The 25,834-nt window shown below is 45.0% G+C and overlaps 2 protein-coding genes across 2 annotated transcripts; both read right to left on the bottom strand.

Annotated features, from left to right (window-relative positions):
- Positions 1-6,422: 6,422 nt before the first annotated feature.
- Positions 6,423-16,770, bottom strand: LOC119712199 (keratin, type I cytoskeletal 23-like). Its single transcript, XM_038163164.1, has 8 exons — positions 16,215-16,770; positions 12,572-12,654; positions 11,061-11,217; positions 9,446-9,607; positions 9,230-9,355; positions 8,267-8,487; positions 7,566-7,591; positions 6,423-6,935 (listed from the first exon to the last, which is right to left on the bottom strand). The coding sequence occupies exons 1-8, from the start codon at positions 16,764-16,766 to the stop codon at positions 6,832-6,834; spliced, it is 1,431 nt and encodes a 476-aa protein (XP_038019092.1). The 5' UTR covers positions 16,767-16,770; the 3' UTR covers positions 6,423-6,831.
- Positions 16,771-20,153: 3,383 nt separating this feature from the next.
- Positions 20,154-24,998, bottom strand: LOC119712200 (keratin, type I cytoskeletal 15-like). Its single transcript, XM_038163166.1, has 8 exons — positions 24,437-24,998; positions 23,875-23,957; positions 22,913-23,069; positions 22,469-22,630; positions 22,222-22,347; positions 21,864-22,084; positions 20,968-20,993; positions 20,154-20,467 (listed from the first exon to the last, which is right to left on the bottom strand). Exons 1-8 carry the CDS (start codon positions 24,953-24,955, stop codon positions 20,385-20,387), a joined length of 1,377 nt encoding a protein of 458 aa, XP_038019094.1. The 5' UTR covers positions 24,956-24,998; the 3' UTR covers positions 20,154-20,384.
- Positions 24,999-25,834: the final 836 nt, after the last annotated feature.

Here is a 25,834-nt window from a genome sequence, read left to right as displayed (position 1 = left end):
GAAAGGACATTGCTGTGCAAAGTGCACTCAAGAGAGATGCATTCCATTTCCAGTGTTCCAGCCTTATTCCAGTATTCAATATTTCTGGGTCTGAGATATTCCCCTCCTTCTTTTCTTAACTACCTTTGCATCTCCTGTTAATGCCAATGCCCGTGAAGCCTGCTCTCTCCAAAGAGCAAAGCAAGGCATTTTGTGCTTTGCTGAATGGGATCAGAGGAGAGAAAGTTCTGGACGATGTCACCAACTCATCTGGCTTCATCTAAGCCCTGAACATTTGCAGCTCAAGATCTTACACTGTCTGCCTCACGTATTTTTTCCCCTCATTTCCCTCTCCTTTTTATCTTTTGTCCAATGAAAATATCTCAATCATCAAACCACTGCATCTTATTTCTTTCTGCTTGGAGCTGTGACCAGAGGGGTAAGTTAAAACATTACATATTTATGGTACTTAGAGAGGTGTTCCAGCTCCCGGAGTGGTGCGTGAGGCAGTGGTGTGTGGGTTCCATCCCTCCCCAGCCACAGGTGGAAAATGAAAGTCAGGAGCTGCCTTTCCTGTCTCAGCTGCTCTCCTCGAACAGAATCAGATCTCAGTGCCAACAAAAACAGCTCCAGGCCACACAAACGAACCTTCTCTTTTTTCTTCCCCAAAAGTGCCATTAAGATCAGCTCTAACACATGACTGCTGGCAAATCTCCCTCCCTTGGGAAAACCCTGTGCAACTGAAGTGTCAAGGGAATGGGAAAACCAGTGAACTGGACAGAATTTCAGCCTCCTGACTCTCTCAGTCCCGTAATGCTGGAGTTGTTCAGTACCCATGAAAAATGTTGCATATTTCTGTGATTCAGGAGGCAGATACAATTTTCATGGCCCTGTGCAGATATAGGTGCCCACTGATCGCACACTGTAAAATATACATACAAACACACTATATTGCATATCTGTGTAGACATTTTTGCTAACTTTAAAAAAAATTCTTGTGGTTCTGGAGATCTTACTTGTGTCACACCTGGAGACCCAAAATCAGAAGAAAAACTCAATTTTTTTTCCCAGGGTAAAATTGCACTCATAATGCCAGGAGGTGCCTGGGTGGAGGCACAGCTGCAGCTTCTTGTTTGGGACCTCCTCTGGAATATCATCCTTTCAGTCCATCCCAGCCATCCCACGGCATTCCCACTCCCGGGGTTTGTACAGCCAGGAGCAAGCTCTGGGCTGCTTGGAACCCAAAATACCCTCCCGGCATCAAGATCTGTGTCAGGAAAGCAGGTACCAAAAAAGCAAAATAAAGGAAACCGGCCGAAAATCCGTCTCCATAATCCGCTGGAGGAAGTCTGGCACTGTTTGTAACGTTCATTGCGCAAATACTGCAGCAGAAATTTCCAGGTAGAAGTTGTTCCCCGGCCGCAGGAGCCCCGGAGGAGCGGCAGGAGCAGGGACAGGCACCGGGCTCCGTGCGGATCTACCTGGTTGTCACTAGAGGCCACCACCGGCCTTCGGAACGCAGCTGCCTCCAGCCCTCCCCGTGCCGAGCACCGCGGGAGAATCCGTGCGGAACTTGGACGAGAGAATAAAATTTAGGGATTACATAAGAAAATTTCTCGTGTTACCCACTTTCCTGGCCCTATATCCACAGGAAATTTAGTTGCATCGCTCTTGTGGGCAAACGTTTAGAGGAATGTTTTCCTTCAGAGCCAGCAGCCATAATTACGGAGCTCAGTGCTGTGTATGGAATAGGTTTGGAAGCAATGGCAAGAATTTATCTTTCTAAATTCTGACGTGAGTCTTTGAGGACAGGGAGTGTTCATAATCCTGTTGAATTGCACCCTTTTATATGACTGATGCTTGAGTATCTCAATTTTTAAGCAGCAACAGGCTGTAGACATTAAAGAAAAGGTTTCTTTCGTTGTGTTTTTAAGGCTTTTGTTCTCTACAGTAACAGAGGATACATTCTCAGAATGTCTTGAAACTGTCTCTTGTGAGATTAACCTGGAAGCAGAGCCTGGATGCTGGAATGGCTTTCAAAAATTATTCATTTTTCTCATTAATAGGACATAAGAATGTGTTCTCTTTCCTGCACAGGTAACTTTATGATCACAATTTCTGTCTGCTTGCAGCAACATTACAGATTTCCTGCTTTGAAATTGTTCTGGCAAGAGTCACTCCCAGTTTTTTATTTGATGCATTTGATGTTTTATTTTCTCATACGTCGTTTCGGGGGTGCAGAGCTGAGCCAAAGCTGGTACTCCTCTAAAAGCTGCCCACCTTTAACTTCTGTTCTAAAGAAGAGCTGTAGTTTGTAGCTCCTTCATCCTGTTTGTTTCTCCATTTCCCTGCCTGCTCCAGCTAATTATGCCTCTTAATTGAAACACATTTTTCCAAATTATATTCCTCATTTTTGTTGCTCTATAGAGAGCCTAATTACAGCCCGTCACATCGACTCTTTTGGATTGTCCTTAGGACATTGGAAAGCCAAAAAATTTACCCCTGAAGTCTATATAGTTATTGAAAGTGTCTTTACCACAGCTGGTGTTATGATTTTATGCCTTTAAGCTTCTGATGCATATTCAGACATTCAAAAAGCAAATTAACATGTCCAGAAGAAGCAGCCCTGCACCTGCCTCACCATTAGATGATGTCTCACACTCCTGCCATTGGGACACTCCAAACTGTCCAACACTGATGCTTCTGTTTCATGGAATATTTTTGCAGACAGTTGGTTTGTGGCAGTCCTAGGCCAGGGGCTCAAGTAGGTCATTTCCTTATAGTCACACAATTAGGATATCATAAAAGAACAGCTTGAAAAGAATAAAAATTTTTACAGAGAGAGGAATGGTGAGGAAACAACAGATGGTAAAACTTAATTTGGGATTTCACCAAGCCAAACGTTCAGGTAGAGTCAATAATTAAGATGCTTTTGTGGTATAATGCAGGACAAGGGGGGACAGGGAGTGCAGCATCTCCAGCATTATTCTTTCCTTGCTTCCCTGTTTATAGATTCGTCCTTTTTCTAAATGATTCATACACAGGAACAGGCATCTCCTAGCAAAACTTTACAAACCTTTATAGGTCAGGGTGTGGACATTGTGAAATGTTTTACCGGCTCTTCTACCTATTCTCTCTGCTTCAATAATCCATAGAACCCGTGGGTTTAGCAGTGCTACAAAGGCGAGATTTCTTTTCTTCTCTTTCTGAAATGACTTTGTGAATTTTGCATCCGTATTAACCAGGAAGGCAGAAAGCAAAAATTTTCATTGTACAGCTGTGACTGTTGATAAATAAGGCTGAACCCCAGCAGTGTGGGGCCAGCTCCCCAGAAGAATGTGTGATTAATAGCCCAAACCATGAGTGCATTACCTCATCGCACACTTCTTCCAGGGGATCAACACTTCACTTACCAAAGCTGCCTATTGTAATACACCTTAATAAGTTTTAACATTTCTACAAGTGAAATGAGCTGTGACTCATGCCCAGGCTGGAGTGCAGTCAAGGCTCTTGGAAATCATGCTGAGGATTATTCCGTGCAGGACTGCCTTAAATGGCAGGTGAAACTGCAAGGAGCCAGCTGTGAACGCTGATGGTTTCAGCCTCCTTTTATAGGCTGAGTTCCTGTATCTTGTTGGTTTGCAGAAGTATTGTTGCATCATTCACTTACACTGAGAAATGCTGTTCTCTCCTGCCCGTGTTTCTTTGCCATCCTTTTCCATTTATGGGAAATAGAATTTATTCACTTGGAGGGTGTTGTTTTAAATAATACTTCATATTTTTCAAATTGCACTTTCTTTGTGGCTGAGTGTTTCACTTTCTTGGTGTAGAAATGGCACTTCTTTGTGTATGGAATACTGAAGGAGAACAAATACGAGCTGGCAGAGTTCAATCAGTTCCAATTCAATGAATTAACAAAGTCATTTTCAAACCATACATCATCAGAGTCCTGAATGTTTCCTTCCCTTCAAGCCACTGCTCTGAAATCAGATGCAGCACTACCTGTGCTCCTAAAGTCTCCCAAATACTACAAAGCTGCCAGAGCTGCCAGCACAGGGCTCTGTACAGGACTCATCTCAGTCAGGCTGTTGGCACAGGCACATGGAAGAGCAACATCAGAGTAGGTGCAGGGTCCTGACCAGCCATAAACACTTGGAATGAATGAAAGGCATTATCTCTTCCGAGCCATCAGACACTGACAGGATTGCTGCGAGTGGGGAATGGCTCTTCAGGAAGTTGTATTATCTAATAGCTGGGCTAAGTAGAAGCTGTGAAGTGATGGATTCTAATTTGGTGGCTCTCAGTGACTTTCTTTGCAGCCTTGAGCGAGTTGTGTCATCTCTTTTTCCAATTTCTCAGGCAATAAAATGGGAATGATAATGCTGCCCCCATTCATTATCTCCCTGACTTCATCTCTCAGCGTGGTGTGAGAATGTGATGTTAACAGTGCATGCAAGTGGTAAATATTAGCATCATTATTTATTATTTAGGGTGCAGACCCACCCTAAATACATTTAGGAATGCATAGCTTATCTACCAGAGCACAAATTCAGAGGTAATGAGTAACCACCAGGTACAGGGCACACGTCTGGTGACACGGTGTCACAGGCTGTTCAACAGAAAGGAGATCTGCAGTTCTACAGAGCATTCTGAAGCTGTGAAAGATTCTCCAGAAATCAGCAACTGTTTCCAGAAACAGAATGTGGTGTAATGCCTATTTGTATGTTTAAAGACTAATGGGTTTTTCTCCTCTTAGTAAAAGACATGTGAATGGCTGTGTTGGAGCCGTCAGTGCACGATGGTGTCAGTAACAGTGGGGATGGTGCTGTGAGCTGTGCTGCTTTGACCTGCACAGAGTGCAGCAGCACAGGTGTAAGAGAAGGTTAAAATCATCAGAGTGGTGGAGTGCTGTGGGAATTCTGCTGCCTCTCAGCAGAGCTGAACAGGAATTCTGCTGCCTCTTAGCAGGAATTCTGCTGCCTCTTCTCCAGCACCTCTTGGACCACAGCTGAGTGTGACACAGGGCACGGGGAGCACATCTCACCTCTGCATGAGGGGACACCAGGGCAGAGTGAAGCCAGAGCATTGCTCAGGAATGTGAAATAAAGACAGGCGTGTTCCAAAAGGCACTTCAATTATTTGCTTTTCCTTCTTCTTTCTTTCTTTCTTGTAGTTCAGCACAATAACCCAGCACAAAGCACATACTTTCCTTTGATGTAGCAATAAGGGGCTACTTAGAAGTTTTTATAATTATTTGTGTCACAGCGATGTGGCCCTGCTATGTAAATCTGATACATGAACATATCTTTAAATAACACAGAAAATTGTTCAAGAAGACCTGGGCACATTTTGTCCAGATGCTGCAAACACCAGGTCTGGCTTGTTAGATCTGGTAAGCCATAAGGAAGGACACTCTTAATTAGCCAGGAGTTACTAATCCTGTATTACAAGTTTTACCCAGTTTAAAGAAACCATTAGGTAATCCATCCAATGCTTTGGGGATCTCTTTGTGCAACAAGGGTGGAGAGCTGGGGTGCGGGGGGCAAAGGGGGATCGGGATCTGGTTGGAACATGCCAGTAGCAGAACATTGTTCCACAGAAGTGGACTTTAATCTGCATTTCCTTTGAGATTTCCCCTTTCCTTTGTGAGCCCTGTTTCAAAGCAAGGCAGGGAACAGGAGCCCTTTTATGAGAGTCCATGGTGCATGGGGTGACGGGACACGATGACAATGTCACTCATGAATGCGAGACTGCCCTGGACAAGCAGACTTTGGAATGCAAATCCCCGACACGCTCATTATGTTCCATTTGGTCTCTCTTCCTTCTGCCTTACACTCTTCCTCATCTAAACATCCTAATGGTATTTCTCTTTTCCTTGCCCAGATCTTATCTTTGCAGAGCTCTGCTGCTGTCAGGGTCTGCTGCTGACTCGGGCACTGGGCTGAGCTGAGGAAGGGAGGAAGCCTGAGTGTGGCTGAGGCCGTCAGCTCTCCCTGGCGTTAGCGTGCACTGGTAGCACCAGTCTGGGCTGACTGCAGAACCAGTGAACATTAATTTGAGACCAAATAACTGAAATGGTTTTTTGAATTACCTGGGTCATCAAGAAAGAATGAGCGTCTGGAAAAGTACTTATGGGCTCTGAGGGAAAGTGTGTAAAGACAGAGCTAGAAAATTTCTCTCAAATTGAAGAATAAAGAATTCTTTCTGGGGGACTATTTTTAGTAAAGTGACTTTGCAACACTCCTACTCATAATGCTGTTTCAAAGGTGACATTGATAAGTTGTGTATAGTGAAGTTGAATAGTTTTGCTCATGTAAATGTCACCTGTAACTTGTGTCTCCTCTTTTCTTTTTTGTGTTCTTCCTATATTGTCCCTCCCAAAGCAATGAGGCTTCGGCTGTCCTGAGCCATGTAAGGGAAAGCAAAATCAGATATTCCAAGGATCAGAGCAAATAATGCACAAAAATTTATTGGCTGCAGTGAGGTATATTATGAGAGGCATAAGACCAGGAAAAAAGTCGAGAGATTATTCCCCTTAAATTATAGCTAATTTGCAGAGCGATAACTGAATCCCAGATGGATATTCCTGCCCTGGGGAGATGTGCACAATACATCTGCCACTAGCTCAGCCACTCTAATTCAACAGCTTTTTTCCAGCATTTTGGTGACTAAAAGCTCTTTAAACTACCAATGTCAGCTTTCCCCAGCTCTGCGTGGCACTGTGCAGCGTTAGCCGCAGATCATTTGAGAAGCAGGATCCGTTTGACACGCGGGAGCCGGCCCACAGCACTCTGTTCCAGAGGGGCCGTGGGAGCTGCTGCTGGGAAAGCTGCTGCTTGGCAGAGCTTTCCTTCAGGCTTGTGGGGAGAGCTCGTTGATGGTGGAGGACACCACCTCCCCGTTCACGCTGTCGTGGACAATCGCTTTGAGCTTTCGGTTGCTCAGCCCAGAGTGTTCTGAAAGAAAGGAAAGTTTAATTAGCCAAGGAGCAGTGCTGAGACGAGGTGATGCAGGGAAAGCCTCATTTACAGTCATTTGCCTGCTGCCTCCTCAACAAAGTTTTCTCTACATGTTTTCCTTAAAGTCAATATTTGTTACTGCTCTGTGTGAAATGTACTGCCAGAAAGTCACCCTGGGTCTGGTCCAGGTCAGGGCAAATGAATAACACAGGGAGAGCCCAGCCAATGCAAATCCAGCAGATTATCCTGGATGTCTGCAGGTCATGCCCATGCCAGAATACGAGTTTCCAGACATGCAGATTTTCGGTTTGCTCTCAGCCCTAACGCTGTTTTAGTCACCCAGTCGAGTCTCCTTGCCTTCTCATATCCCAGAAGAGCTTTAGTCTGAGCTGTGGCCACCGTGTGACTGACGGGGCTGGGCTCGGGCAGGCACAGCCCAGTGGGCTCTGCAGTGAGCCCTGCACAGCAGCCAGCAGCTGCTGAAATGCTTCCCAAAGGCCCGTGTGAGCCTGCTGTGCACACCTGCCACACTTCACTCAGGTGAGCTTAAAATTGCCCTGAGTAAAATATGATTGGAAATGACAGTAATTAAGAGTCACTACAGAGAACAAAGTAAGGAACTTTTACCTTTAGTTTCAGGTTTTCTCGCTGTCCTGTGAAGATAACAAAATAGAAAATAATGTTACAGTAATTCCAAGAAGTTTTTTTGTCCCCTTCTCACTGTTTCTAAGGAGACCTCATCCCACTATGGGATAAAATTTTTAAAAAAGAAGGAAGAAGAATGATGCTTTTATACCCTGTGAGCTTTCCCCTTTAGTAGATACTCTCACTGGAAACATCCCTGGGCACAGTCACTACTGCTCCCAGGGACAGGTGCATTGGTTCTTGTGCTTTTGGAGTTGCTCAGGTTAATCCCAATTTAGTTTCTTTCTGACAAGTCCCCTCACACTTCAGCCCACTCTGTTGTGCCTGCCTGAGAGTTGCAGTGCCAAAGGCTGCTGATCTTCCTTTTTCAACTTCATACAAATCAGATGAGAGAATAAAAATGAGGCCAGCATTCTCCTATGCTGAGATGGCCATGCTGTGGGAGTGGAGAATTTTATTCTTTTTTTAAATAAAAAGTTATATTAATTTAGGTAATCCAAATTACATGGGTACCAGTGTCTCTAAGTGGCTCCAGCTTTTTATTATGATCCGTCACATTAAAATACCAACCCTTGATGTAGTATGGGACTCACAAGCTTTGATTAAGCATAAACAAACAAACAAATAAATAATCCAAATATGAGGACTCTTCATCTGTTCCAGTCAGGGCAGCTCTGCCTTACCCGTCAGCATTCCCTTCCAGCAGCAGGCGGTATGTGGAAATTTCCTTTTCCAGGCGTGTTTTGATCCCAAGAAGAACTTTATATTGGTTATTTTGCTGCTTCATGTCGTGACGAACCTGGCTCAGCTCCTCCTCACACCTGGAGATGATCTGCTGCATGTTTTGAAGTGCAGCAGCGTAATAATTCCGAGTGTCAGCCAAGGTGTCTTCCAGCATGTGTTTCTGATGGGGCAGATAATACCAAGACCATGATTATTATTTATGTGGTAGATACAACACAGAAATACCAGCAAATTTGGTCTCTAGCTAGAAGATTGCAAAATTAAGGCTGTGGTAATTTAAACACTTATGCATTTGCATAACTATTCTTGTGAAGGCAGCAGAACCACAAAGCTGTGCCGTGTGTGCTTGAAAGGCAGAACTGAGTCATTTATCCCTGCCATATCCGTTCTGCTCCAAGCTCTGCTCCTGACACTGCTGTCTGTCCTGTCCGTTCTGCATGAACTGTCCAGAACTGCTCCAAAGTCTCCAGGTCTCTGGGATGTGAGCTTTAACCTGTGTAAGGCTATGTAATATTTGTGAAAGCTCCCCACTGATATTTTTCACATTTTGTGTAATTCATGCCTGATAATAGGGCTTGTAAATAGGAACTTTGCATTCTTTGTGTTGTTGTCTGTCTTCTGGACACATTTTCTTTCTAGACCTGGAGTCAGCTGTCCCTTCTTCTTCTTCCCATATTTTGTTGTAAGAAAAGACATACATTTTTCACTTTCTGGTGATGGTTACTGAATCTATTTTGCATGTTTTGGCAAAGTTGAGCATGATCTGAATTCCACTTTCCCTCATACTTTAGCAAGTGCAACAAAGTTATGCTGGGCTGTGGATTTAAATGGAGAATTGGTCCATGGCAACTTCTGAGAAGACATGGAGTGAGTGAGCAGCCCAAGATGTCTGCAGCAGATACCTTACTAATCTGTGCCTGCAGCTCGATGTCCAGGGACTGCAAAGTTCTCCTTAGCTCCTTGATCTCGCTCTCGTTGCGCTGGATCTGCTCGGGATTAGGGGTTGCTGCCAGGGACATTGCTGCACTCTGTGGAGCAGAAGCAAGAGAAAAGCTCAGCCTCTGGTCAGGCAGGTCCAGCCACAGGGGGCTTGGAAATGAGCAGGGACTAGCTCTTACCTGTTCTTTGTACCAGTTGTCCAGGCTTTGACGATTCTTTTCAATTATGGCCTCATAATCTTCTCTTATTTCTGCCAGAATCTTGCCTAAGTCTGCAGGAGGGGCCGCGTTTACTTTTACGTTGACTTTGAAGTCTTGTGAGGAGCGATTGGCTTCCATGTCCTGTTCGTGTGTCAGAGGGAAGAAGCAAACTCGTTTATGGAAGTAGAAAGTTTTCAGAGAGCCACAGAATCCCAGAGAGGTTTGGGGGGTAATTGTTATATATACATTTAGTTAACATTATTTGAAAAATGTACATATTGATAATACTCTGATGCGACTTAAATCAGTGTAATAGTTGCTTCTGTGGCAGAACTCAATAAAAAACATGCAAGAAGATCTTTTCATAGAATGTTTCTGAAAAAAAATTGACTCAATGAAGAAGCACTGCCATTTTTTATCTATTTATCTATTAGAAACCTAAAACCTTGATGAAAATCTAACAGTAATTTCATCTTTCTTACCCTTTATGTTAATATTTATGGAACTATAACTAAGTTTACAGGAGAGTAATGTAAAAGTTCTATGTAATTGTTAAAGGAATAATTGGATTAAAGCATATAATTACTGTGTAAACAACATAATTACAGGACCAGTCGGGCAGGTAGGGTAACATTCCTTTCGGTGTAGCACAGCCCTCTGTGCCTGGTACCATTTTCAAAGCGCCCAGGCAAAGGAGCCTTTCGGGGTATGACATCATGGAATGCAGATCAGCTGGACACAGGGATGGCTCTGCTGGTCCCCCGTGTTCAAGAACACTTCTGGGCTGGAAGGGGGTCAGCCAAAGGCAGCTGCACCTACCACTGTGCACCCCCTGTGCTTTATTCTCTGCTTTTAAAACCCACAGACACTGAGCAGGATGTTTGGTCCGGTGTTGGGTAATAACTGCAAACAACACCAGATCAAGCGAAACCAGCGTGTTTCGAGCAGTGGAATTATAAATGTGGGAATAACAGAGAGCACTGAGTATAGCTTTGGACAATTCAGAGTAGTGTGGCTTTTGAGAATTATCTAATTACTGTGCTTGGGATTATGCAAGAATGAGTAATTTTGCCTGACTTCACCAACCATTCTTTTTAATTTTGATCCTTCAAGAATTTGAGATCTGTTTTGCTCAGGTCAGCCTGTTCTGGGTGACCCTGCTTGAGTTTAGGGAGGTGGACAAGGAGCCCTAAAGGGATCCCTTCCAACCCTCAACCCCTCCATGCTTCTGTGAGTATGGGAAATGATATATTCAGAACTGAGGGAAAACTCTGTGATGACTAAAACCCGGCAGTGCTCTGTGTATTTATATCCAAGCCTTTCTGAGAACATTTCTGTCCAATATGTCAGTTATTATTAGCAGTGTATGACAGATGGGTGGGAGACACTCCAGCAATCTGTTCTCTCTGAAAGCCCAGTGTAATTGGTAAAGCAGACACAGGCTTTTTGCGTCACCTGACTCTCATTGGTGCCTCAGAAACAGGATTAGGTCCTGAATCATCAATCCCACTTACAGATTGTGGGTCTTACTCAGTTAATTACATGGTAGTAAAGATTTGTGCAATAGGATTTTACCAAGTGGAACTTTTTCTACCTCCTCATGGTCTTTCCTCCTGAGGATGTGCTCTTCTCTCAAGCCTTCAATTTCCATCTCCAGATCTGTGGTGATAATGGTCATGCCGTCGAGCTCCTTCCGCAGGTTCTCCACATCCAGCTGCACTCCCTGCCTGCGACACTTCTCGGCTTCGTATCTTTATGAGGAGAGAGAGGACACAACGTGTGTGTTGAGAACTGCCCCGCTCGGGCTCTCCTACAAGGAGTAGACTTGCTCAGTCTATGTAGGGAACTAGGGAGGACAGCCAACCACAGAAACCAATTCTGTTTCTAACATATGTTATTTAAATATTTTTTGGATAGTCTTAACAATAAAATGAGTTTTATTAGTTTGGCATTTCACTTTCTTCTCTCTCTCATAACTTCTCCTCTATGGCAGGAAATAAAATTTCTTTTTTTCACTTCCCTTTTGCATTAACATTCATCCAGTTGTGAAAGCTTTGAGAATACAATTCTCTGAAAACACTATCAGCAAGCACTGATTGCTTTAGTTTTTCCAAAATGGTAACTTTTGAGTCCTGCAGAAAAACAAGAAAAATGTGATGGAAGCCAGTTACTAACATTTCTCTCTAACCTCTTGCAGTGTCTGTAGTGAGCCAAAGGAAGGGAGATGCTGCTGTGTCTTCCCTTGGGCATGGGAAGCAATTTCATACCTCAGCATCTCTCCCTTTACTCTGTGTTCTGTGGCTCTGTTGGTGCTTCTCCATTCACCCAATACACTCAGTCTGAGTCCCATCCCTCAAAGTAGTTCCACTGGTTCCTTTTGTGACACCACTGACTGATAAAGAAAGGCTGGCACTGCTCAGGGTATCCGAGTTTGTCACAATATTACCAAAAGCTGAGGAACTTTTTAATAGCTGATCACCAACTGCTAGAAATAAGGCAAATCTTCCTGATTCCTAAGAAGTCTTACTTACAGAAGTGTCAAATCCTTTCCTTTGGAAAGAACTGCCTGAAAGTGTTCTGCACAAACATTTTGTCTTTTTAGTTGATCTGAGAACTCTCTTTCAATGTACTGAAAACCAGACTGTGCTGGGAGGCAGTGATGCAGCAGCTCAGTTACTGTGCTCAGCTCACGGGACTCCAATCTACACAAGGACAGGTGTTCCCTGCAGAGCTGGGCAGAAGAGGTGATAAGTCCAGGAAATAGATTTGGGCTGGACTGGGAAGTGCAGTGCTTAGAGGGGATAATTTGTAATCCCAGATGACGGTTTTAAGTGCCTTTTGTCACAAGTATCAAGTGCCTGCTGTCAAACCTGCTCGTCAGGACCTGCACTAAGTATCATAAACAGGGTGACTCAAGGTTCTTCAGCAATCATTTGTGGGTTTTACATGCTTTTGGGTTTTTTTCCCCTGTTCTACATTGTTTTTATTCATCCAGTATCAACAGAAAACCTCAGTAAAATTGCTTCCCTATTGGATTAGCAAGAAAAAGTAATGTTTAGTTTAATCCTCTTTCAAATCTACTGAGGAAACCAAAGAAGAGCTTACTTGAGCCTGAAGTCTTCAGTTGCCATGTTAGCGTTATCAATTTGTAAAAGGATGCTGGCATTGGTGATCTTGCTATCCTCAATCTGGAAAACAGAGAATCCAACAGGAGAGTTGGTGTTGCCACGGGGTGACAGTAAATAATCTGTGCTGGTTTAGCCTCTTTGCTGCTCAAAGGAAGCATCTAAATAGTGGAATTCCCATGCTAAGGAGACCATAGGAATAAAAGCATTTCAGTTTCCTTATACACCTAAGTGTTTTGCAATTTTTGTCTGTAATCTTGCTTTATTCTTTTTCTTGAGGGAATGAACCAGGAGGCATCATCTTATTCCTGGCCAGGTAGAGGATATGAATTTCATTGCACAAACTTCATGGTCTATTACAGAATAACAGTATCTGCCTTCCTCTGTTTTTGAGACCGGATTCTGATCCTGTTCAGCACTGCTGACAAAGCCACCTTGGGCATCTTTAGGGCAAATTTCAGTGAGAACCATGAAGCTGTGTCTCAGTACAATCAAAATAGTGGAGTTAATTTTATGCTAAAAAGCAGCCTGTGCATGAGCACCCCGCTGAGCTGGCGATGGTGGCAGCCACTCACTGGCAGGACCCTCAATTCACCACAGGCTTCAGCCTGGAGTTGCATGCCCAACACCACTGGCATCTGGTTGTTGTGGTCCATTCAGTTATGCACCTATAGCTGCTCTGAATCGACCAGCAGCATGCAGTGATTGATTCAGGTGTCTGACTTTGCTTTGGGATTTAAAAATTGCCTTAAAAGGTGCAGGATGAAGCACAATCTCGTTCCTTTGGTGCACTCAGCACTCACTGGAAAGGCTCAGGTGTCCCTGATAACATGGAATAGCTTTTAACTATAGATGTGAATGTGAAAATTCAGTATTCCGTGCCAAATCTTTGACAGAACTCCAGCAGGAACTCATACATAATTATCAGGAAATCATAAATGCAGGGCACCGTGTCGTTTTCTAACACAGAGGAAAGAGAAGCGTGGCTGCCATCCCACCAGCTACCTTCCCTCAGCACCCACAGAGCAAACCAAGGGGCTCTGTGGCTGTACAGAAGTCATTTACAGAGCTCTCAACACTTTGGAGTAAATTTCCCACACCTCAATGAATCACAAAGAAACAAGGAAATGACAAAATTCTCCTCAGGTGTCAAAGGTTCACCTCTGCAGCGAAGAAGAAGGTGCTGTGGAATGTTTAACTAATCTGCTAACAGACTGTGCATTCCTGCGCGATTATCTGCACCTCGGATACTGCCCTGGGACACCATCAGGGCCAGCTCAAAACTATACCAATGCCCTGAATGCGTGGCTGCCTGGGATTTGGTGACAAAGATGAGGCAATTCTCAAATCCAGCCTTGAGAACAATATCAGTTCCTCAGCTTTGTGCTGTGTACAGAATTGCCTGGGACACGATCAGGGCCAGCTCATAACTATACCAATGGCCCGAATGCGTGGCTGCCTGGGATTTGGTGACAAAGATGAGGCAATTCTCAAATCCAGCCTTGAGAACAATATCAGTTCCTCAGCTTGGTGCCGTGTACAGAATTGCTGTGGGACTCTGCAATCCGAGCACTGGTCAGTGCTTTGCCCGCTGCTGTGTGCCCCGGTGGCCCTGCAGCCAGCAGGGGATCTCACATGTGCCAGTTATCCCGTAACAGTCACATGGAATTCCTCACTGCAGCCATCATGAACGTGGCTGTGTCTCTATCACCAGTCTGCAAACTGTCAGCTTCATTAAGAATTCTCACGTTCTTGTATAGGAAATACACTCCAATTCCTTCTCAAAACAGAGGTTTTCCAAGAAGGCTTCCTGCACTGACTTCACCTCTCATGTCTCCTGTCCTTTGTCCCATCCCCTGGAATGCTCTGTAGATCACTTTGCTTATTTAGCAGCACAAGGTGTTTGAATGAGACAGTTACTTGAAGAACAGGTGCTAGTTCATGGTGCTAGGATGGAGTTGGGCTGGAGCAAGGCTTTTCTCAAAACTTGTTGCTCCATCAGGCATTCATCCTGAATTCAGGTGTCCAGGACAGTGTGGTTAAAAATGCAGAACGCAAATGATTATGTGCCTCCAAGTTCAGACAGGCAGCACATCATAGACATTGTGGATTATTGGATATAGGACCCTAAATTTAGTCTAAATTTTATTTTAGGTGCTAAATTAGTTTCACCTTTTTTATTAGCATTTAATTAATTTAATTATGGTTAATAATTAGATGCTATATTTTCACTTATTTTACTGGCGGACATGCTGCTAATTGCAATATTTTATAGAGAAAGTAAAAATTCTGGGTTCAATCACTGAATTGTCACCTGTAACTGATCCTTTCCTGGCCTTTCATTCCACATCCAGGACAGCCACCAGCCTCCAGGTGTCTGTGGCCAGGGACAGCTGTTTAAGGGGTGAGTGTTAAAAATAAGTGGTTTGGGTACAGCATATTCAAAAGTGAGGGCTTCACCCCAATCAACATCATGGTTTTATGCTTACTGTCTTCCTAAATTTTTTTTTATTTACTAATTCCAAATCAACCTGAACGCACATATATATTCTTGATGAACAAGTTTTTATTTCTCCTTCTGTTAAAAAGGAAAGTGCCCAAGTGCCAGCTCTGGGAATGGTGACCTTTCTTTATCCTTAAAACAGAAATGGGTGATGACACTTCTGGCTCTCCATACACAGGCTGTGGTCCGAGCACCTCACCTACTGCCTGGAGGCAACACTTTTAGCTGTGAGCATGGAGTTTGATTAAGTCCTTGGCCCCAATCAGCAAAGATGTGAATTAATACAATTTCCAAGGCTTTTTTAAAAAGAATTTTCCAGGATCTTGAGAATGCCAAGTAATTGTATTATAAAAAGTGGAGGGCAAACGACAACATTGCTTTTGGAAGAGCTTTGGGTTTTGCCCCATATGGGTATGTAAAGTTAATTACACTGATTAGTCACACAGATGGTTACAGTGCTAAGGATGTTCATTATGAATACAGATTAATATTATGCTTAAATTTGAAGACACGTGAGTTTGGGAGATTGAAAGAGTTACTGTTGAACATTAATATTAACTACTGGCAGGAACCAGAAATTCTCCTTTTAATTATAGTGAAAACATCCACAAGGAATTTGTCACTGCTATTTTCTTAATTACAATGAAGTATTTTTCCATCTGATTACATAAGCTCGTTGGTCCCAAAACTCCTGTAGTTTCTTTGTCTGCTACCGCAGGAATCAAAGAGCTGGAATGCCCCAGTCTGTCTGGAGACAGCGGCAGCAGAGGGGCAGGCTCTGCTCTCCTCCTGCTTTGTAATTTGCTCGAGACCTGTGCACTCAAAAAGACCAAGTTCTGCCAGCTGCAGTTACTCAAACCCCAGTTTCAGTACAGAAAGGAAGACTTGGCAGCACATGGATCCCTTTATTCTGCCTGTCTCTGCAGAATCCCCCTCGCCCCCTTCCAGCCTTTCTTGTGCCCACAAAGAATGTTTATGCCCAGGTCCTGGAACTGCCTTCCTAAGGATTTCTAACATTTCAAAGGTTTTATTTAACTTCTTTAAAGGAAAGCCATCAGCGCAAAGGAGAACCCGATTCCTTAGAAGAGCACAGAATGACACAGTCCCAGCTCTGACTTACCTGTCTTTGCATGTCAGTGACGTTTTGCTCGTACTGGTTGAAGTCATGCCTCTTTCCATGAGACTTTGTCCTGTGCCACTCTAGGATGCAGCTCTCCAGCTGAGCGTTGGCTGCTTCTAAGGCACGGACCTTGTCCAGGTAGGCAGCCAAGCGCTCATTCAGGTTCTGCATAGTCTGTTTCTCATTCCCACCCAGGAAGATGCTTTCCCCATAGTGCTCGCCGAAGCCTCCCCAGGGTGCCCCTCCTGCAGCCAGCCAGAAGGGTCTGGCGGAGGAGAAGGAGGGATGTGTGCTGCTGGCACCACCATCTGCACTTGATGCTCTGTAAGAAGTTCCTTGCTGGGCCAAACCACACCCTGTACTACCCCTGAGGGACCCAGAAAAAAACTGGAAAGGGCCTTGGCTGGTGCTCATGCTTAGCTCTGTGTGAATCGAACCCCAGGTTTGGCTGCCTAGCACTGAGCAGCCTCTTCGCCTTCCCTGAGCAGCTTTATGCCTTTTCCTGTGGGAGTTTCCCTTCGATGAATGACTACAGCAACAAGATTGTGTCATCACGAAACGTGCTTCCTCTTGGTCAATTCTGAAGCATTTATGAGCCTGCACGCTGTTGTTGTTTGGAATCAGCTACATACCGGGTTGCTTTCCTTTCGCTTGTTTGGGTGTTTTTTTTTTTCTTTTTCTTTTCATATGATAATAGTGAGGTGTGGCCAAAATCCGTAGGTGTGGAACAGGATCAGCTCTGCCTCAGACTTCTCTCTAACCCTGTAGTTAGTATGTTATGTTTTCCTGCTCATGAAGGGAATAAATGGGAAGCCGGGGCAGGGATGGGGCTATGCAGATGCTTTCTGTGGTAATTCTCAGGCTGTAGAATTACAGCAGCCCGTGGATCCTCAGACCTGTGGATTCTCAAGTGCAGTGTGTCCTATCAGCCATCAAACAGCTTCAGCCTGTGGGAGATCTGAGGCTTTCACAAAATCATCCAGTTCCAAACTAAAAACCCCCTCCAGTCCAGAGTCAGCAATGCCCAGCTGTTCCCTTCAGCTGCCCATTTCCAGAGGAAATATATGAGAATTAGATACTTTTATACCGATTTTCTCATGATTTGAGGCACAGTCCTGTTTCAGTGGTCTTGTCTCAGTAGGCAGCAGTGCAAAGATTTCTTGCTGTTCCCAGCATTAATATTATTAAGATATTTATCTTAGCTATAGAACATATTTACACTATGAGTTTGTAGCAGCACTCAAAAGATTCAAATGATTATTTAAAGCTACCAGCCCTAAAAATTGACGTGGCAGTCATGCAGGAATAGCGTTTCTCAAAAGTCTCAGTAAGTTTCTGCCAAACTGGGAGAGGTGCACTGTGGCTGTTGCAGATTGTCCTATTCCTCACCCTGGTAAGGGGCACAGGTTGGGGAGTGGTCCCGTGGCAACTGCTGGGTGTAGTGAGTTTACCTCGTCTTGTTCTAGTCCATGAGTGAGGGATGAGATAGAGGAGGAAGATTTGGGAAGGGGCATGAGGCTGGATGGGCACAGGCTCTCCCAGAAGTGCTGCAGCTGGTTTCCTTAGCTAGGTGAAGGCTAAACCCCTTCCCCAGGCTCTGCCCTGGCCCTGCTGCTCATCCTGCCTGGTGAGGTCAGGGGGACCGCATGAAGCAGAGTTAAACTGTCCTGGGAGAAACAGGAGAGGATGTGTTTTTCCCTGTTTGTTTCACTTGGAAGGCTGCAGCAATAAGGAATCGTTGTACTCCAGCTTCCGTGGTACCTCCCGGCCTCATTTCTGACGGAGCAGGATTCGGGCTCCTCCTTGCGGCTCGGGCTTGGCTCTGCTCAGCACCTGCTCCTTTCCTTTTCCCCAGCTCCCTGTACATTGAGCACACGCTCCTCTTCCTTCCTCAGACACTTCCTTCTGTAGAAATCCTATCCTTTCTAACTATTTGGGGAAAGAAATCACTGAAAATCGGGTTTTTCAGTGAGCACAAGGTTTGGCTCTCCCCAGATATTCTGGTTCCAGCCACTATCCATAGCTGCAGTCTGGGGTCAGCCCTGCTGCTGGGGATGGGGATGAGCTTGAAGCATCAGACAAAAACTGAGGCCCTAACTTGAATAAACCCCCAAATTTTAATAGCACTGATGACATCCTGCAGATCTCACCAGATCAATTTCAGACTGAATTTTCAGTTTAGCAAGCTGGTGTCTGTGACCTGTCCCACCGAGATGGAATTACACAGGGATGTACAGAATAGAATGTGAAATAAATTTCACCTGGAATTCCTCCATGGCATTCCCACCCTGCCTGGCAGTGAGGCTGGCAGTGTGCGAGATCACAGAGCTTCAGTCCTGAGAATATCATGGAATTAGCACATCAGAATTGTATTTTGTCCTGCAATTAATCCAAAGTACAGGTGATCTGGGACACGGGAAGTGCTTCCCCTGAGGCTCAGCCTTTCCAAACTGCAAAAGATGCTGCATAGTTTTGTTCCACACATGTTGAGCATCGATGAAAAAGACCAAACAACTTGCTTCAAAATCTGACATGACTCTTTGTCAGGCTGCAGCGCTGAATTTGGGTTTAGTCACCTCTTTAATCCAGAGCAGAGAATGGAAGTGACACCCGGAGTGAGGAAATCAACTGTTGTCAGCAGGTGGCACCCTTGGATGGGGACTGCTCTGCTCCCTGGAGATGGGCGCTGCTCTGCAGTCCCGTTTGCTTCACCTCGGAATTGTGGGTGCTTTGCTGAATTGGAACATGGGAAGAAACTGAGCTGAATTTCGAGGCTGCAGTTTAAATAGAGGCAGAATATTTTGACAAGTACATTGTACAGGTCAATGTCCTGCAGCAATCACTGAATGATTCGACTCCTCCTCCTATCTGGAATGCAGATGGCTGCAGAGCTGCCTGTGCCTGTAGGAATCCCCTCTCTTGCTGTTTGAGTGATACAGGCAATAGTCACCTAGGTTTTGGTTCAGGAAAAAATACCATTTGTACAATTCAGTTTTCCTCTCTAGTGGATTGTGATGTTGCTTTGCTGCAGTTTGCCAGGACCTCTTGCAAGCTCCTTCCAGTGGAAAGCCAAGGGGACGTGCACTTCTTACCAGCAGCACCCACGATCTCATGGCCGAACTGGTGATGCCAGCAGTGTATATTTCTTTTTCTTAAGTGTCAGAAAATAGAAGACACAAATATAGTGTCTCTAGGGAGCTTGGAGGGAAAATAAAATATGTAATTCTAGAAATGATATCATTTTTGCAGGTACTTTAACGTGGATTGAATGTCCAGTGATGGGGCTAAGGATGCCTTTTTCAAACACATTTATGTGAGCAAAGTACAGTGCTCAGGTAACTGCTTTGTGTGCTTCTGGGATTCACCAGGCTCTTAAAGTTTTATCAGCATCTCTTCGGTTCCACTGGTGGGGGATTTGTAGCTGGGAGAAGGTGGTGTGGCTAAAACCACAGGCACAGCAGTGACATGGGCCAGGGATGTTCTTCCTGATGGATGAAAACCAAAACAGTTGCAGCAGACTCTGAGCAATTTTTTTCACCTGGACTGGGCCTGCTGCTTCCTTAGGAGCTGAGGGGATTTGTTTTGGTGCTGCGGGCAGTGCAGGAACACAAATATATGCAGTTTTTTCAGACATGCATTTTATTTGTGCACAAATTGTAGCCCTGTTGTGCTCTTGGGATTGAGAACAAAGATCTTAAAGATTTTTTATGCTATCTTCTCTGTTTTTAACTAATACCAGCTCCAGATGGCTGGCAGAATCTAATGGCACTTTATCTGTCCATTCATCACCATCTTTATTACAATTTTTAAGGTTATTATTTTTACTGCTGTTGTTCTTCCCAGAGTATCCCCTGGCTGGGTTCCAGCAGCCCATGCTGGGAGGGCCTGTGGGCCGTGTGTGGCACAATGGCTTCAAAAAACACCATTAGACTGGATTCATTTGCAGAAGCAGAACAGAAACTTTATTGTTAGGACACAATAGAGCACCAGCAGAAAACAGGCTTGGCATGTCTGACCCAGCGAGCTGATGCTCGTGTACAGAGGCAGAGCGAATCTGAGGAAAGACATTCTTGGATACATTCTTGTGATTTGGGGAAGAGAAAGGCTCTTTAACTCAGCAGTAGCCAGTGTGGAGGCTGCACTGGGTCCACGTGGAGATTTGCTATTTCTTTATTGGTATCTCCTGTCACGGGTAGAAACGGGTTTTCCATCATCTTCTGCGCCAGAGCGACCTCTTGTAATGCTCCCAAATGCTGTTGTAGGGGGAATAAAAAAAAATTAAATAGGGAACAAAAAAAACCACTATGGCACTGCCAAGACCCTGAGGAGCTGAACCATGAGGTTGTGTTTGTTTGTTTCCTCACAGATCTTTCACATATCAAAGGCAGAACTGCCTTTACATCTTATCTACTTTCCCTCCTGGTCCTCATCCAGAAAACCTTAGGAGTGCACATCAGATATGGATTTGGAAGCATCTTGTATGTTACGTGAATCAGCAGAGGAATGATTCTTTGGGAGATCTGGGTATTTTAGAATCCCATGAGCAGTTCATGCAATCATTTTGGAAATCTACTGGTTTCAAAAATGCACATTAAATAAAGTATTATATTTTTGTCCCTACATGACACAGAACATGCTCATTGTGGGGAGAATGGAATCTGTGGTAGTAAGAAGAAATCTAAAGATAAAAGGTTTATTTAGTCCTATTTTGCCTGTTCATTTTAGCCCCTCGTTAAATAAAAATGTTTCTTACCATCCTTGGGGTTCAGTCCTGACAACCTGTAGAAAAGAAATATTTGATTAATGACCATTCCTGACCTTGTCCCCTGAAACCATTGAACCATTTAGGGATCTGTGAGGATAGCCAGGATTTCACACAGCTGCTCTCCATGGCTGGTTCTGAGGTGTGCTCTTGCTAGAGGTGGTGTTAAGGTGCTTTCAGCTTTGAAATCCACCCCTATGTACTTGAAAGGGAATGGGAACAGTGGTCAGACCAGTTCCTTGTCCTGAGGTGTCTCCTTATACTGCTCCTCTCCTCAAAATGCCTCTTCTAGAAACTACATAAGAGCTGACTCCTTCTCAGAAATCAAAAGTAATTCCATGGATGGATCAGATATGAGAAGTGGGCATGAAAATGCAGATTTTACTGAAGTAAGCTGGAGTCTGTTCCAGGCTCTTTTCTTGCTGGGGATACTGGTGGGTGAGGATGAGTATTTATTTTCACCTCTGTGCACAAATGGAGAAAACCAAGAGCTAAAGAAATACTGGGAGCAGGTTTTTACAGGTTGTCTCAGGCTGAAGGCTCTAATTCCAGTGCAACCAGAGGATTAAGTGAGACATATATATGGGGCCTGGTGCCTTTTGTAATTCATCATAGTCAAAATGATAGTATTTATATTTTCAAACCCTCCACACCACCGATGTGCCTATTTAGGTTGAGTTATGGCAGTACCAGGGACTTTGCCAGACACCTGCCCTGCCAGTGCTCCAAAGGCTGCGAGTGCAGGGAGCGTGACTGAGCTCTCCAGAGTCAGCCTGGCAGCCTCAGCTCCCGCTCCAGAGTGTGTTGTTACCCTTATCTGCTTATCAGGACCTTATCTGCTCATCAGGACCTTATCTGCTCATCAGGGCCGGGACAGAGTGACATACTGTGCGTCCTGGCCCTCCAGCAGCTGGCGGTAGGTGGCGATCTCCTGCTCCAGGCGACTCTTGATGTCCATGAGCATTTTGTACTCCTGGTTCTGGCGCTCCATGTCGCAGCGCAGCTCGCTCAGCTGCTCCTCCACGCTGGTGATGAGCGCCTGGATCTGCGCCAGCTGCGCGCAGTACCGGCCTTCCGTGTCCCGCAGGTTGGCCTCCAGCCCGGCTTTCTAAAGTGCAGCCATGGCAGAACAGGTTAGAAGGAAGTTTGTCCCATGGAGGGGGAGTCAAGGAGAGGTGACACAGCGAGGGAGGAAGGGGACAGTGCGAGGCAGTGCCTCGTGGAGGGCTCGGGGCAGCTCCGTACCATGCTGAGCTGCGACTGGAGCTCGATCTCCAGGCTCTGCAGGTTGCGGCGCAGTTCCGTGATCTCTGACTTGCTGGTCTGTATCTGCTGGGTGTGGGTGGCAACTTCACGGTTCAGCTCTTCAGTCTGAAAGGAAGAACAACTTTAAAATCACATACAAATGTATAAAAAATCAATCATTTTGAGAAAGGGAGGTAGGGACCTGCCAGAGCGGTAATGCTGAGGCAGTGCACCGCTGTGACCGTACCTGAGTGAAGAACCAGGCCTCAGCATCCTTACGGTTCTTCTCAGCCAGAGCTTCATACTGCTCCCTCATCTCAGCGAGAACTCTGGTCAGGTCGATGCCAGGAGCTGCATCCATTTCCACATTGACTGTTCCACTTAGCTGGTTTGAGTACTCTTTCATTTCCTGCATGGGCAGCAGACAGGGGAGACAAAAAGATCAGGCTCTCTCCTCTCACCCTGCTCCTGCCCCCAGCAGTCCCTGCTGTGCTGCACAGTACCTGTGCTGTCAAGTATCACAGATGGAACACACATAAAACATTTATCCCATTTTCTTTATCATTGCAACAGCTTCTCTATCTCTGTGTACTCAGGACACACGTGTCTACATGTAATTTAATGTATGCTTCATTTACAAGAGATAAATTCCAAAGGGGACTGATCTCCCTTCACTGTCCAGGACTCTCACCTCCTCATGGTTCTTCTTCAGATAAGCCAGCTCCTCTTTCAGTGTCTCAATCTGCATCTCCAGGTCGGCTCTGGACAGGGTCAGCTCGTCCAGGACGCGGCGCAGGCCGTTGATGTCGGACTCCACGCTCTGGCGCAGGTACAGCTCGTTCTCATACCTGCAGTTCAACAAAGAAACAAGCACTGGAACATGTCCGAGTTTGTATTCACTAGAGCTATAAAATGATCACATATAGGATGACCAGTGGACCTTAGATGAAAACATACTGATTTAGAAGTGTACAAGCAATAAAGCTGTTTTTTCCCAATACTCAGCTATGGCATAAGGAAGCACAGACAACGCCGAATGATTTTGTTCCTGAGGAGGACATGACATTTCACCTTGCAGAACCTAATAGTGGTTATCAGCATCAATAGAAACATTGTCACACAGGACAGGAGTTTTGCAGTGTCCTCCCAGATTTGTGTAGGAAAGCACAGGTGGGCCAGGGCTGACAGGAACACAGGAGGGAAAATAGAAACCTGCAGGTGCATTGCTGCAGGGAAGGCAGCTGCACGTGCACCTTTGTCATCTGATGTACTGCTGAGCCTGGGAGCTGGAAAAGCCCCACCTTACTCTAAATTTCAGACTCCAGCAGAGAAATGCTGAAGCCCCACAGCAATCTCTTCCTGCCACTCAGTTCCTTCTAAGTGGAAATCTATTCATGTCTTCTTTCCTCTGTCATTCAGGCTACTAAAAATATTTGAGTATCACAAACCAATGAAGTCATGGGCTGTAACTGATCATGCAAACAGCTCAGTGGTCTGAATGCTGTGTTCTGTCAGGCTTATACTCTGAATTGGTCCTTCATCAATGGATTCTGCTTGCCCGGATGTTTTGTGTCTGAAGTTACTGAAGAAAAAACTGTTTTGAGAAAGTGAAGACAAGTAGAGTAAAGACAAATGAGCTCCTGGTGAACTTACTTCAGTCTAAAGTCATCAGCAGCCAGCCTGGCATTGTCAATCTCCAAAATGACCCGGGAATTGTCAATGGTAGCAGCAAGGATCTGCAATTAAGAAACATGGAGAAAAGTTCCTGTGAATAATGGTAAAATACCTGATCCACGTTCCATGAGCAAACCAGAGGGCTGTGATACTCTGTGCAACATGGATTAGAACCATAATAGGGAAATGTGTTTGTACAACACCTGATCTTATCTGTAGCCAGGTGAATTATCTTTCCAGCCTTTGAGGCCTACCTGTCACATTCTTTGCTATTTGATTCCTAAATAAATAGATTGATAACTCTAAATACATTTTGCTAACTTTTACTGTAATCATTTTAATTTCAACAAACATCACATTGTCAGGATATTTGGCGTTTAAATTGAGAAGAGGCTACTCTTTTCTGCTAGAATGCTTAGGAGCTCAATGTATTTGTGATGAAGAATTCACTACTTCTTTTGTAATTATTTTAAAGACACGGAACATGCAGTTCCATAATTTTCTTGCCTTCTTATAACTCCTTTACATATGAATGTCATACCTTGTCTCGGAGATCTTCAATTATCTTGTAATAATTGCTGTAGTCACGGGCGGGGCTGGTGGGAGCTTGTTTCTGGTACCAGTCTCGGATTTTCACTTCTAAATCAGAATTGGCCTCTTCCAGGGCTCGTACTTTGTCCAGGTACGAAGCCAGCCGGTCGTTCAGGTTCTGCATGGTTATCTTCTCATTGCCAGAGAGGAGGCCATCGCCGCCACCAAAGCCACCGCCGAGGTCAAACCCTCCACCAAAGCCAGAGCCGCCTCCAAAGCCGGCGCCCCCTCCAAAACCGCAGGCTGCCCCCCCTCCAAAGCCTCCTCCATAGCCCCCCCCAAAGCCGTAGCCCCCTCCTGAGGAGGAGACGTACCTGGCCGAGGAGACGGAGACGCCCCGGCCGCCGGAGCCGCCGTGGATGCTCGGGGCCCGGTAGCTGCCCCCGGCGCGCACCGAGGACAGGCGAGAGCTGCTGCCCCCAAAGCCGCCCCCGTAGGTGGAGGAAGAGCTCATGAAGGAAGTGGCCATGGCTGAAGCACGAGAAGGAGCAAAGGTCACTTATGCAGCCTGGCAAGAGAAGACAGCGTGTACCTTCACTGCCCCGGTGCCTCTTTTATATCCTCATGATGGGGTGTTGGGAGACAAACCCCACTGCAGCCCTCCCTCCAAAATTCCTCCTCCCTAGAGGTGAGGCCAACTGTGATGACATTCCTGACAAGCAGTGCTGGCAGCACATCGCAGGGGCTTGGGCTTGGGGTTTCTTTTTTTAATTAAACAAAAGGCATGAATCAGATGATGTTTTTTCTTCAGGCTATAGTTCTGAAACTTGGAGTTTACTTCTCTGACATTTAAGAATGGAAAAACAAAGTGAGTTCAGCCCCACCCACTTGCCTATTTACAATGCTCACCATGGCTACCTTCAGAAAATCAACTTTTTCTAAAAACGAGGCTTAAGTAAAATTAAGAAAAATGTACAATCGTCTCTTCATCTCACCATTATTCCTTTTTTCTATCTGGATTTTTTCCCTTTAAAATTTTGGAATTGAATTAGATTGTTCTGATTTTTTCTTGGAACTAATATTTGGATTTTGGAGCCTGAATTGTTATTACAGGAAGCATCTATTCATGGCACTGTGTGAGGTAAAATCAGCATCCATCGGTGTGCAAGAGAGAGTGGAAACAGTAAATTTATTAATCATTGTGAAACAGTCCAGAAAGGCAACACAGATTGAAACAACTCAGTTAAAAGAGTACATGTGGGAGGACTAAGATCCTGTTACTTTGGAAAATGTAAAGAGAATGGGTTTAAGATAACACTGTTCTGATAGCAATACACGTGTTTAATGCCAATGTGCACGAGGAAATGGAGCGGTGTTTGAAAATAAGAGAAACACTCAGAAGGGGCAC

This window comes from Motacilla alba, chromosome 27, assembly GCF_015832195.1.
Source record: "Motacilla alba alba isolate MOTALB_02 chromosome 27, Motacilla_alba_V1.0_pri, whole genome shotgun sequence".
Taxonomy (NCBI): domain Eukaryota; kingdom Metazoa; phylum Chordata; class Aves; order Passeriformes; family Motacillidae; genus Motacilla; species Motacilla alba.
Note: the sequence above shows the minus strand (reverse complement) of the source record. Positions and strands in the feature narration are given on the sequence as shown.